This window comes from Tachypleus tridentatus, chromosome 4 (assembly GCF_004210375.1).
Source record: "Tachypleus tridentatus isolate NWPU-2018 chromosome 4, ASM421037v1, whole genome shotgun sequence".
In the NCBI taxonomy this organism is placed as follows: Eukaryota; Metazoa; Arthropoda; class Merostomata; order Xiphosura; family Limulidae; genus Tachypleus; species Tachypleus tridentatus.
This window is the reverse complement of record NC_134828.1, coordinates 96,448,972-96,463,696: the sequence shown is the minus strand read 5'-3', so window position 1 is coordinate 96,463,696 and position 14,725 is coordinate 96,448,972. Positions and strand designations below refer to the sequence as shown.

The 14,725-nt window shown below is 31.8% G+C and overlaps 1 protein-coding gene across 2 annotated transcripts in view; it reads left to right on the top strand.

The window, feature by feature from the left end:
* LOC143249726 (neuronal acetylcholine receptor subunit alpha-7-like) overlaps nucleotides 1–14,725 on the top strand; it is a 131,093-nt gene that overhangs the window by 90,266 nt on the left and 26,102 nt on the right. For both annotated transcript variants that reach the window (XM_076500044.1, XM_076500045.1), the window contains exons 4-5: nucleotides 8,246–8,355; nucleotides 11,309–11,562. In XM_076500044.1, the coding sequence (XP_076356159.1) occupies nucleotides 8,246–8,355; nucleotides 11,309–11,562 (364 nt within the window). The remainder of the gene's footprint in view (nucleotides 1–8,245; nucleotides 8,356–11,308; nucleotides 11,563–14,725) is intronic.

The window sequence follows — 14,725 nt, the reverse complement described above, 5'->3', positions numbered from 1 at the left end:
TTCTCCAATATAGAAGTCGTGGCAGTTATCACATTGTATTTTATAAATAATGTTGGTGTGGTGTTTGTCAGTGTAGTTTTTACATAGTATAGACCTCAGTTTTGTGCCTGGTTTTTAAATAAATTTGGTATTAACTGGAATGTCATATTTTGTTACTAATTTTTGCCAAATGTTGGTTATTTGTTTGCTGATGTCAGGAATATATGGTATACAGCAGTATATGGTTTCGTGGTTTTTTGATTCGTGAGCTGTATTTGGTGGTTGATTTTGCTTTTTGTCTAGGTGTTTGCGTATAATGTTTTCTACGGTTTGTGGAGGAAACTTATTGATGTTGATGAAGTATTGTTTTATTTTGTCTAATTCATCGTTAATTTTATCTGGTGATCATAGTTTTATGGTTGTGTTTATTTGGTTTCTTAGTATGTTGAGTTTTTGTTTTGTTTCATGTGCTGAGTCCCAAGGAATGTATAGTCCAGTATGGGTGATTTTTCGGTGGATTTCTGTTTTGAATTGTGTGTCGGTTCTTGTAATTTTGAGGTTAAGAAATGATATTTGATTGCTTTCTTCCTGTTCACATGTGAAGTTAATGTTGATGTATAGAGTTAATGTGATTGAAAAATTAAGTATGTAGATTTGAATCCCGCACCGTGTCATCTACATATCTGTACCAGTATAGTGGTGGATGTAATGCTGTGTTAATTGCTTGTGTTTCAACTTGTGTCATAAAAATATTGGCTAGAACTGGTGATACTGGGTTGCCCATACTTAGGCCATTTGTTTGTATATAGTTTTGGTTGTTGAACATGAAGTTTGTCTTTATCGTGGTGAATTCTATGAGGGTTGCTAACTGGTTACTGGGAATTTCTATAGTTGGGTTAGGGTCTCGGATATAGAGTTCTAAGGCTATCTTGCAGGCTTCAGTGGTTGGAACTTCTGTACAGAGGGATATAACATCGAAACTGGCCATTAAGGCTTTATGATTAAGTCGATTTAGATTAGACTTGAAATTAAAAGAGTCTTTGATGAATGAGCTGGCTGATGTTACATATTTAGAGAATGCCCATGCTATGTATTTACCAAGATTGTAATTAAACGATTCATATGTGGACATTATTGGTCGTAATGGACAATCTGGTTTATGAGGTTTGGGGATGCCGTATATTTGCGGTGTGCGTGAGTCGGTTTTACGTAGGTAGGAATAAAGTGTTTGTGAAATTGTGTTGGCTTTTTTCATTTGTAGTAGTAATTTGTTCAGTTGCGTCTCGTGTGTCTTTGTTGGATTTGTGTGTATTGGTTTAAATTTGTTCGTGTCTGATAAGATGTTATTCATTTTTTGGATGTATTCATTCATGTTCATTATGACTATAGCGTTACCTTTATCTGCTTTTAGAATTTTTATGTTTTTGTCTTGTTTTAGGTTTTAAATAGAATTAATGTCTCTTTTTGTAAGGTTGTTTTTTAGTTTTCTGTTTTGTGAAATTATGTTGATGGTTTTGTGAGAAAATTATTTGAAAAAATCGTTTAAGATGTTGTTTTTAGGTGTTTCTGGAAAATATAAATTTGTAATTTTACCTGGGAAGTTTGGCTGTTGGACGTCAATAAAATTATCTAAGTTGTCTTCTTTCTGTTGGTTGTGTTTGGTTGTTTCCTTGTTTTTCTTCTCTGTAGAAAGTATCACAAGTCTCCTGGCTAGGTCTTCTAAACATGTTTTGATTTCTATGGTTGGAATGTACCTAGGTGCTATTGTGAAGTTGAGTCCTTTGTTAAGTAGATGTATCTCGTCTGTGTTTAATTGTCGGTCGGATCTGTTAATTATGAGGTTAGTCAACGGTTTGTTGTTTTGGTGTCTTTTCTGTTGTAAGATAGGATATATTTATTACTCTACAATTTTTCATCACTTTCTAATATCGTTTTCACTTGTTATGAGGCAGCAGACAAATCAAATCTCAGTTTTTTATAAAATTCAAATTTCAAAACTCAGCCATCCTAGATAAAAATAAGCTAAAATACTTATGTTTTTCTTTTTCAGAACAATTATGTCACTATATATCTCTACCAAGAATGAGTTTGTCTCGAGTATATTATACAGTCTATATTATAAATTCAACAAAAATACTTGGTCTAAAATAAAAATAAAATCGTAAGAACTCTTATAACATCACAACAGGTCCAATTATATCTCAGTTTGCGCTTTTTTTACAATTTTTTGATGCTCTAAGCTGAGTTTGAGTTAAAAGAGTATTACTTATATTCATACGAGTCTAATTTAATCGTCTTTTATCGTTTTTCTTGCAATTTTGTCTTGTATACCATCTTATATAAAATTACAAAATACTGTTTAATAATTTTTTATCCAATGTAAAGAGGGTTTGAAATAGTTAGAGATGGATTAGTTATTTTTCTGCATAGAACAAAAATAATCTACTTATCCACACTGCAAGTTGTATCTTAATTTAAGAAAACAAAGCATTTCGCCAAGAATTTTTTTCCAATTAATATTCAAAGCTAATTTTTTAAATTAAAATACATTACACAAGTTGGAAATTCCTGGTAAATCTGATAAAGTAGCCTTCAAGCCTAAATTAAGAGAAAAAATCTTCTTTTTTCCCATAAAACTCGAAAGTCTCATCATCTTCAAGATACAGAGCTTATATTCATGTCTTTTAATCACAATTTCTTTAATATATTTCTCTTTTTTGAAGATAGTTATTCACTAAATCTTCGTGATCGTAATAAACAAATGAGAACAGCTTGGGTTTTCTACTCAATAACTATTTTCAATTACAAAAAAAAAACACAATATTTTAATTTCGGTAAAATCTTGAGCCAATTATAGACAAAATTTTCTTCGAAGATAAATAATTAGGAAAATTTTCAAAAATAATTAAACATTTTAACCCATACTCTACTCTTCGAAACCGATCAATAGTGAAATTTAGCAAACCACGTAAGTTTGAGCTATTGTTTCTCTCTATAAAGTTTATTTTAAAGTCCGTGATTAAATTTTAGAGGAATAATTCTATTCTTTAATATACAAAAGCATACAATTTCATATTATTACGTTTAATATGCTTATTGGCTTTATTTTTCTCTCACTGTTTTTTACCACATCTTTATTTATTTGACCGTAAGGCCTACTTTTCTCTTCGTTTGTCGACAGTCATGGCCAACTGGTAAGGGGACTCGATTCACCATCTGAGGATCGCTAGTTAGAAATCCCGCTCACCGCACACATGCCCACCCTTTCGACCGTGTAAGCATTACAACGTGATGAACAATCCCATTATTCGTTAGTAAAATATTAGCCCAAGAGTTAGCGGTGGGTGGTAATGACTTCTCTCTAGCCTTTCACTGCTAAACTAAGGCTGGGTAGAGCAGAGAGCAGTCGCGTTGCTTTGCGAGAAATTCGAAATAAACCGAAGTATCGACAGTTGCAATCGAATCACAGATGTTAGTGTTGTAAATCCGTAAACTTTCCGCTGACCCACTGGAAAAGGTAAGACTTAGTAACTAGTAGGTAGGTGACGGTATTATATCTTCAAAACTAGTATCTTAAACTACAAATAATAGAATGTCTAGTATACTTTTGTGCATTTTCTAAAAGCAAACTTCTGTTAAAAAATTATTTTGGATGAACACGTTATTTTCAGTTAAGCCTTATCTCTTTGTGAACGTCTAAGTTGTAGCACAATAACAATTATTGTGACACTCAGTAAGCAGGTAAAACATCTAGGCTAAATACCTGCTTATAATCCCTTAAAACGGTTTTATCAGGTTTTGACTTCTAAACGTATTTGCGAAGGTCAAACTTTAAAAATTAAGTTAGTGCGTCCGTCGAAGCATGTGTATATACCTTGTGCTGCTTTATAGTTTTGTTTCAAAAGCGATTGTATGGGTATAGAGTTCTCTAATACACCATCGTCGATATTTATTTGTTTTTGTAGTTTTTATAGCATGTATTCATTAATTTCTCAAAAGAACCAGAACAAAAATGTACAAATGCTAGATTAAAAAAAATTGAATCACAAGATAGTCTAAATCCCTGGTGAAGAGTGCATGTGGGTACACCATGAAACCTTTTTCTCAAGTGTGCAATATATATATGTATATATAAACATATAAGGACTTTTCTCTCATGCTAACCATCAACACTAGATACTGTTTCTTTTGTGAAGAGTCTAACAGACTGTGCAAATAGAATAGCAATAATTGCGTATGCATCAAACGCAATTGTGTCTGAAACTGCTGATGTGTCGACGACAACATATTTTAATACGATGCTAAAACCGCAAACACAAAAAGTAACAAAGAAAATAAAACCATTATGCTTGATTTTTACTACTGCACATTGAACCGTGTTGTGAAGAAAAACAAGAATCTAATAGCAATTTAGATATATTCAAATATCAACAACAAAAGCTACCTTTAGAAAAATGTATGACGTAGTGGTATACTGGCCCACGCAGCATCACGTGAAAATAACGTTTACATAAACAACATGATCACAAGAAACTGTGGCTTTCCGTATAGTAGAAAAATTAATATGATCACAGGAGCCAATTAACATGACTTTATTTCCCATCAGATAGACTTGATTATACGTTAAAGCAACAAAAAAAAAGTGAATCCACAGAGGTCAATTACACTGTGCAACAAATTTCAGGTTCAAAAAAAGTACAAGTTAAGTAAGACTTGTTTCTGGGTCAAAAAATCGTCCTGATCTGAATCTGACCTTTATTTCTCCAAATTGGGCACCGTTTTCCTGTACCATGAACCATATGTTTTATAATATACTGCAAAATATCGCGTATTGAACACAACATTGCAAATACTGAAAGTTACAAAAAACAAAACAAAAATTTAGTTGGTATAACAAAACATTTATTGGTTATGAAATAACAACACACACCTGACAGTTTAAACAACTTTTTTTCTTCTAAGCCTTTTGTGTGGAGTGTGATCTTTTTTTTCTATACCCCAGCAGTAGTCTGCCAACATGCCAGGGTTCCATTTTCCTTTAAATCGTCGCTCCATCACTGAAATATCCTGATGGAATTTCTCGCCATGTTCATCACTCACATCACCAAGATTTTCCGCAAAAAAATCCAAATGAGAGTGGAGCACATGAACTTTTAGAGACATGTTACATCCAATATCATGATAATGACTCAGCAGATCATTCACAACTTGCACATAGTCTTCTGAACGATGGTTCCCCAAGAAGTTATCACAAACTTTCTTGAATGACTCAAAGGCAAGCTTCTCTTTTCTCTTGAGATGTGTGATGAAGTTTTCATCAAGTACAATTTTTCGAATTTGGGGACCTATGAAGATACCTTCTTTAATTTTAGCTTGACTCAGGGAAGGGAACTTCTCTGCAAGATATACAAATGTGAAGGATTCCTTGTCCAAGGCTTTCACAAATTGCTTAAACAAACCAACTTTAATATGCAAAGGTGGTAAAAGAATTCTATCACTTTTTACAAGTGGTTTGTGCATGATGTTGTGTTTTCCTTGCTCAATTTCATCTTGGATCGGCCAATCCTTGCGTACATAATGTTCAGTTCTTGCTCTGGAGTTCCATAAGCACAGGAAGCAGCAAAATTTAGTATAGCCAAGATGAAAGCCAGTAAGCATGGCCACAACCTTGAAATATGCACAAATATGCCAGTTATGGTCATCATACTGTATGCTTGTTAGAATTGCTTTCAGATTTTCATATGATTCTTTCATGGTTGTGCTATAAGCTATGAGAACAGAAGGCAGAGTGTTACCATTGTGTAGCAGAACAGCTTTGATGCTGTCCTTGGATGCATGTATGCAAAGTCGCCAGTTGGTGTTATCATATGGTATTTCCAGTTGCTCAAAAAGTTCAGTGATGTCATTACAAAAGCATAAGTCATCCTTCATGGTAAGTAATGCAAGCAGATCCTCTGTACGTTTCCTGTACAGTGTTATCTTCACTCCTTTCTCAAGAAGATTACGTTCTTGAAGCCTTGATGCCAGAAACTCACTTTTGTCTTTGGTTAAATAGAGATCCCTGCACAAGTCATTTAGAGCCTCTTGAGAAAATGGTATTGGTTTATTCTCGCTTTCTGGATGATTGGGCTCCACATATTCACCACTGGAATGTTCATCTGCACTGCTTGAACTCTGCATTTCTTGATCTGGAGGTTTGGGCACAGGTAAATTTTCTGAGTGCTCTACTGGGCGCATTGCTGATTGCAAATTTGGGTAAACAATGTGTTTCTTTTTCTTTGCTGTAGTACAGCCTGCAAAGTCTTGCGGACAGAAATAGCAATCATTAGAGTGATCTTTCTGCTCACGCCAAATCATTGGCACACCAAACTTCATGTGAACATTTTTTCCTGCATACCAGGCACTCAATGTCTTCACACATGTAAGGCAACACACATGAGGAGCCCATGACTTGTCCTGGTCTCCTAAGTCACAAACGAAGTACGTCTTGTACATTTTCTTGATATGGTGTGTAATACTACGCTTTTCTTTAGCAAAAGTTAATTCCTCACATATGTAACAGAATCTGTTTGGATCATTTTTGCACTGTCTTGCACTCATTGTTGAAAACAAATAAGATCTGAAAGAAAAAAATAAATAACATTAAACACAAGCTTTGAAGTATAAAGTATTAAGTGATAAACTCAATTAAATATAAGCACACAATAATAAACCAGAAAATATGATTTTAAACTGTACTGTGCTATTTATCATATCACATTGTAGGTCTTACTAAGATTGGTCTCTAGCCCTGGGTTGAAAACCATTTTACAATGCGGTAGAGAATTTTATTTAATAATAATGACAAAAAGGGTATACAGTGACAATTCTGCAAAACCCATGCCTAATTCAACAAAAAAAAAAGCAAGAAATGGATTTCCCATGTTATTTTGCATATAAAAATGGCCACACATCTCTTGTACTTTTTTGAGTGTTGCACAGTGTTATTGCTGTAAACAGTTTAATGGATTCCATCGTGGATAGATCACAGCTTTTCCGTATAGATTGGTTTAATCAAAGTGCTAAATTCACTTTCGGTTTTTAACATTTTAGTCATTGTGTTTATTTACTATTAACTGTCTACAAAACTGGGATTATTCGAAATCGTTTGACCTCTCATAAGGAATCTTAAGCCAGTCACCTTAAGCTACCCAATCATTGTATCTTAGTGTATAAAATTATCATAATATTTCTATGCTCTGATATTCCTTAGGGAAGTTGAGACTGGTCTTGCTTGTTAATGGTATCAAATTCATCTTGAAAATCTTTGACGCTCTATTCTTCAGTGAAAACCCAAGTTATATTGTTGATAATGCTTATGATGGGACAATATCATATTTAATCTTTTTTAGATGTTTTAATGTTTTATTTAAACCCAGAAGAGTGATGTGTGTATCAATAAATATGTGTTTCACAACACATCATAACTTTTACAAATCGAATACGTCACATAAAATGTTTATATTCAATGGCAAATGTGTCCGCTTTGAAAACCTTTAATAAAAGTTAATGAACTAACTTTGTAATTTGCTAATAACGTACACATATATTTATATATATTTGTTTTCTACAATTAATGCTTATCACTAAAAAAAACACTTTCGTCGCTATGCACTTCTATTCTCTTCGTGATAAAATGTGAACAGGAAACATAAAAATCAAATTTAAACATATGTTGACTGTATTTTCATAAATGTTGGTAATAACAAAAAGTAACATGAATATTCCCTGAAACAAATGCTCAAGGATAGGTTGAAGTCACTACTAGCTGCTAAATATTGCTGTTAGACTACATAAAAATAGCTTATATTAAGTGACTCTATTATTTCTTTTAAACATGTTTGGATAAAGTCAAACACAGTTTGATCAGTAATAAGTATCATATAAATCGCACTGTAAATTATTCAATAAAAACGTAATATATTTAAGGTTTACTAACCTAAATTAACAATTATTTTATGAAGTAATCTGTTATACTTTCTCAGTATAAACATATACATTAGAATTGCACCTGGGAAGTTTAGCTTACTATATAACTAGACTTTCTTTAAGCGTGCAAAAACAGCCATGTTAAATTAAACTAGTAAATATTGTATTTACTTTGTTCTCATTCAGTGTTTACTTATCATCACAAAAGTAATTATTGTTATAAGATAGCTTTTACTGCGATAAAATAAACTTTCGTTTTATTTCAGAATTTTTTATTTATACTTTATATTTACTTCAGGAATGGGTAGACGTCAATTTGAGATGGAACGTGTCTCAGTACGGAGGCATCAGAGATATACGGATAGCACCAAAATACATTTGGAAACCAGACGTTCTCATGTATAACAGGTAACCAATAGAAATTCAATTGGGTATTTTTGTTGTTGCATGTGACCAGTCATCATATTAGTGCTAGTTCTAAAAACTCTAGTACTCTCCATCTAAAATTTTATCTCTAAATACTCTCAATCTTAACACTTGTTCTAAAACTCTCCATATCAACACTAGATCTAAAAACTTTTCGTATTAACACTAGTTCTAAATAATATTCATATTAACATTTATTCTGAAAACTTTCATGTTAACACTAGATTGAAATATCCAGGAAATATTAAACTACTTTTCCTTTCAAAATAATATGCTTTTGTAAGATACTTTTCCTTTATTAGCTAATTGTTTCTATTGAGGGCAAGTTTTTGTTACTTTTTTTCTTTAGAATTGTTTGGTAAAAGTATATTTATACAAATTCCAGTCCGTTTAATGATAACGAAATTATTCTACTTCTTGACATTCAAGCTCTACAACTTTAGTTCACAATCGTTCAATCTTATTGGTTTGTTTTAAATTTCGCGCAAAGCTACATAAGAGATATCTGCGCTATCCGTCCCTAATTTAGCAGTGTAAGACGAGAGAGAAGGCAATTAGTCATCACCACCCACGGCCAACTCTTAGGCTACTCTTTTACCAACGAATAGTGGGATTGTCCGTCACATTATATAGATCCCAAGGCCGGAAAGGTGAGCATGTTTGGAGCGAGGGGATTCGAGCACGCGACCTTCGGATTACGAGTTGGGTCCCTTAGCCACATGGCCATGCTGGGCCTTCGAGCGTAATGTATATTCACGATGGATAAAAATATATTAATTTCTGCTATTTTATGATTATCGCTCTATTTATGGCACCATCACTAACATTTTATTGAAACACAAACTTGAAATTCACATAAATAAAATAACATACAAACTAACTAATTTGATAATTAATTCACCAAAATAACAGACTCGTAACCTTATAATCACATACATTAATCTAATTCGTAATTTATTTACGTGAAATCATTTCCTAAACTCTCCTGAAGTCTGTGGTCATTTAGCAACGCCTGTCGCCTCAAATTTCCGTCTAAATAATAAACAATAAAAGCGTAAAATCAATAAATTATCTCCTACAACGATACCAATTAGTTATCAGTGTATTACGGATACTTTTTTTTGTTTGTAAATTTATTTTCTAATTCGTGATTGTAATACGTCTTAATCTTTAACATGCGTGAAAATGCGTTGATAACAACTGATATTTCATTCAGTATGTTTTGAAATAAAATTTATAACAATTGAAATATTGAAAAGTACAAATATTGTCAAATATTTTAATGAAGCATCGAAAAACAAAGACCTACAAAAATTATAATGTGAAACATGATGTGAACTGGTCTTTAGATAGAAACAGTTTACTACATATTTACTAATGAGAAAACAGTATTTAAATAATAAACTATAAAATTCATTGCGTTAAAAATTCTGTAATAAATAGTCCACTTTGACATTCCTTACAATAGATCATGAAACAAGAACTGTGCAATGAAAAATGATTGTTTGTGGTATTTAATTTTTTCTAGGTTTTCACATAATATTTAAAATCGTAGTTGCATATTTAGGCTAATATTCTTAATCACCATTTGTGTGAAATTCAAATGTTTTATTTTCTATGGGGTATGTAAACAAATTATAAAATTGGCATTAACAATCGTGATTTTTTTAAAATATGCTCAACTATTGCAGCGCAATAACGAAACGTTTTACAGTCAAATGTATACTGAATTTAAAGCTCTTCACACCACAATAAATTATATGATAAAGTCAAAACAATTGATATTCCGTTCAATATTATAACCATCATTCAGACAAAGTAATGCCCTTTAAGTATAAACTGTCAATACATGTTATACGAAGCTTATTTTTAACTTCAACTGTATAGTGTATTTAGTTGAATAATACAGAAGTATTCACTATTAAAGAACACTGATTTCAACCTCGACTTATATGTGCACTTAAACCAGGTATTATTAACTAATTAACTAATTATCAAATTCCAAATTCGACCTGTGTACGGTTACAGTTTTTTTCTTTCCAATTGTCTTGTCTAAAGTTTCAATTACAATGGAAGTTGCGTCGTTTCGTTTTACAATATATATTATTAAGCAGGTTATATTCATTGTAATAGAAAAAAATGATCATTCAGAGTTTTATGTAAATAACCAAAGCCTAGTTTAACAGTACTTGAAATAGAATATTTCAAACAAAAATGTTTTTTTTTTTTTTGAACACACAGAGCAAATTTACATATAACCACACAGTTTTATTTCTATTGATATCATATTTAACAACGTCATAATTTTCTTATAAAGACATATATATAAATGAGTTTAAAATACATTTGCAGGAATTGAAAATAATAAGAAAAATATAAGATAAAATAAGATAAAAATAGTGAATTCATCTTGTCCTGACGAAAGTTAAAGAACACAAGTAAATTGTTTGGTTACAGCAGTTTTTTAATGTATTAATTTGTGCAAGACAAATAGTATTTTTTATAAGACCATAGTTAAAACATTTTATAGGATTGTTGTTGTGTTTTCAAGCTAGGGAATTATGTAATCTCTGTGCTACGGGTATAATTTCCATATGAATTACAGATTATTTTTACTGAAACTACAAGTAAATTGTTTGGCTCGCAAACCAACCATGGTGTAAGTCTAGTTTTAAATTTATTCGATCTAATAAATTAATGAGAAAAATCTATTTGCTTTCATAAAATACTTGTAGAGGTTTAGATATTAAAACATTAAAAATTACTAAAAGAAAGTTTTCATTTTATCTTTTCCTATCGCGCATTCGATTGGTTTTGCGAATTTTTTAACAGAAGATAGTTTGTACAACTTTAGTGAAAATACTGTTGTCGATAACTTGATCAGACAAAAGATGAAAATGGTTAAGTTATAATTTTTTTTATATTATTATTTCAGTGCAGACGAAAGAATTGACAGCACCTTCCCTACAAACGTCGTGGTGCAACATAACGGCAGCTGCTCATACATTCCACCAGGGATATTCAAAAGCACGTGCAAGATAGACATCACTTGGTTTCCTTTTGACGACCAGAAATGTGTGATGAAATTCGGATCATGGACCTACGACGGAAATGCTTTGGACCTCCTACTACCCAACGAAGAAGCAGATCTTTCAACGTATATAGATAATGGAGAGTGGGATTTAATAGGTATTTCTCTTAGTATGATCTAATGAAAGATCCCTGTTAGCAAGAGAAAGGGGGAGATGAACCTATTGTTTCATAATCAAGAAACAACTAAACATAAGAGTGGAATCAAAACTTCAATATGACGTCAAACAAAAGGCAGAAGCTATTAGTGTGCGCATTGTTTGACATTCACTATAAGCCTCGTTCGTACAATGGGTTTTCTATTCTATTGTTTGAAAAACAAAATCTTACATAAAGCATAATTCTGAGGAAAAGGCAAGAGACTACAAGAACTATTTGCGGCCTGCAATAACATAATAACAGTATATTGAGAATTACGTAATGACAAGAGACAGCTTCTTTCCGTAAAAAGACATAAAATCCTACTCTATGCAGCTGAATAAACTTCATTTAACACAAGCTATGCTGCTGGAACTAATAAAACGAAACTCATCTTAGGTTTTGTTAACTCATTACACCTAGGAAATGGTAATATTACTGCTTCAAACCTACAATTAAGTTCTAATTATAAATGTTCGTTTTTGTTATTTGTTTTGCAAAATTAATAAAACATGAATATCATAATAAAATCCCTTAGCTGGCAATGTTTCCATATATCATACCGTTAGAGTAATTGTTCTGAAAGAAGGGAAATTTTTACCACTAAACTTACAACTATTGATTTGTTTCAAAAATGAACAAAGTACATCTTATAATATGAGTAAAGTTGATTTTAAGCTATATAATTGGATTTTAAAATTTTCAAAGCCGAAACACAGCTTTCGATCAACAGGAATCTTCTGTTTTCACAAAACTTTCAGACTTTTATTTTACATGTATTTTATTCAACACAATCTGAAGGGCAAATCGTTCTGCAGAACAGACGTTTCGTATACTGCTCAAGCGAAAATTTATTAACCTCTTTTCTATTATTTTGTTCTTTCTCTTCTAACAAATTATCACATAAGCCTATACTTGCTTTACAGGTGACATAAAAATAATTTAAAGTCTATAAAATGGTGGAGTTTGTTAATGGCTGTGAAGAAGTATAACATGAGTTATTTTTATTTTAATAGTTACTACAGTGCTAGATATAAGGAACAATAGTTACTACAGTGCTAGATATAAGGCAATAGTTACTACAGTGCTAGATATAAGGCACAACATATAAAATTATCCTAGCGTCAGGCTGGTTCGGAGAAATGTGTCGTATTGAATACTACGATAACAACTAAGTTATGGGTGTTGACGAAAACCTCTTAAAATTGAAGAATACAATATTTGGTACTTACTATTGCGTCAACACATTTTTCTTATAGCTAGTACTTAAAAGGATATAAAATATTATTAACTTCTTCAACTTTGTCGTACTTTAAAGACCGTAGAAATAATAGCTTGAAAATACTACAAATATTTCCATTTATAAACTTTCATAGTGACAGCTAGAGACATAAAAATTCAGGCATATTCACCCCTAATTTAGAACTAGTAACTAAGATAAAACAACACTTGCCTTCTTCATTTGTACTATTAATCGAATAGCATGAGTGTCAGTTATATTTATAACATGGTACGTTTGGAAATACAGAACATATCCAAAAGGATACTGTGTATCAGACTGTGGCCTTCTCGGTCTGGGGAAAAATATATTCAACTTTAATGTTTAACGTAGATGTAAATAGTAATATTCCTAGAGGTTGCAAATTAACGCGTAAAATATTTTAAAAGGTTTTATAAATGTTTTATTAAAATGTAGTCTAGCATTACTAAGCGTTATTATAAATGGACATATAACCACGCACATGTGTATATGTATAAATAGATTCACGTGGGTGTTTTACTTGTATGTTTGTTTATAAAAACAAAACTAATCAATGGGCTATGTGTGCCATAGATTTTTGCGTTATAGTTATCATGAAAAGGGTTATTTTCATTACTTCAAATCGGAGTCAAAGAAACTGCGGGCTACAATCTGTATTTTGGAGCCATTTTCATGATTTAACAATAAATAATTCATATCGCATTTTTCAAGCGTTACAAAATGCGATATTATTTAGAAACAGTTCAACATAAACACGATTATATAAATAAAAAACAGCTTTATAATATGGTTCTTATAACTATTCATTTTTATTTAAGAGTTCCCAGATATAACACTGGTAAGTTTAGGGATTCACAACGTTAATTTCCAGGGTCCTCTTTCCCGTGGTAGACGTAGCATATAGTCCAATCTGACTTTGTTATAAAATAAATAAACTAACAACTTTTGAGTATAGTATATTGATACCTCAACCTGTATGTCGTCATATATATGAGCTAAACGGCAAGGTCAGAAACTCCTAAATTTCAGGTGTAACAGTCACCAATTCTGTACTACAGACCAGAGAGAAGGTAGCCAGCCAGAAACAGACAGCTGTGTATTCTGGTCTTAAACCAAATAATTGAATAGAATGCCATTTTTAAAACACACCTTCAGCATACTGAACGGCATAATGACGCCAACACTATTTCTTTTCTTTAAAGCCCTGAAAGTTAACCACTAAGCCTCACTCAGCCCTTTGTCCAGAACAGTAGTTTTATTAGATTTCAGCATACAAGCTTCTTTCTTGCTATGACGTAATTTTTAATATTTATTAATTTTATTTTACCATTTCTAGCGTATGACACTTTTCACAAACGCAAATTACGTGGACGTTTACAAATTCAGATATAATTTTCATTGTAAAAACAGGTATGATAAATTTAATCCCAAGAAACTCGATAAATGTAAAAAAATCATAATATGTTTCAATTAAATTTGGTTTTTTATATAAATAAACACATACTGTGTTTTATGGCAACTTTACTACCTGTTTCTTTTTCAAGCGAGCATAAATAGGTCATTAATAGTTCGAAAACGTTTCATTCAACATCACTGTTGTATTCATTTATAAAGTCAAGACTGCTAAATGACACTAAAAGCTTTCATTTCTCATTATAGAGAATAACTTTCGTTTGTTTAAAATTAAATATAAAGGTACCCAATGGGCAATCAGTGCTCTTCCCACCACGGGTATAGAAACCGGGGTTTAGCGTTATATGTCCAAAGACATATCGCTTTATCATTGAAGAGCTAGAGATAACTCCAATCAAGAATTGCTTTCACGAACTTGACCTTTTATTTCATGATTTTTTTATAAGAAAT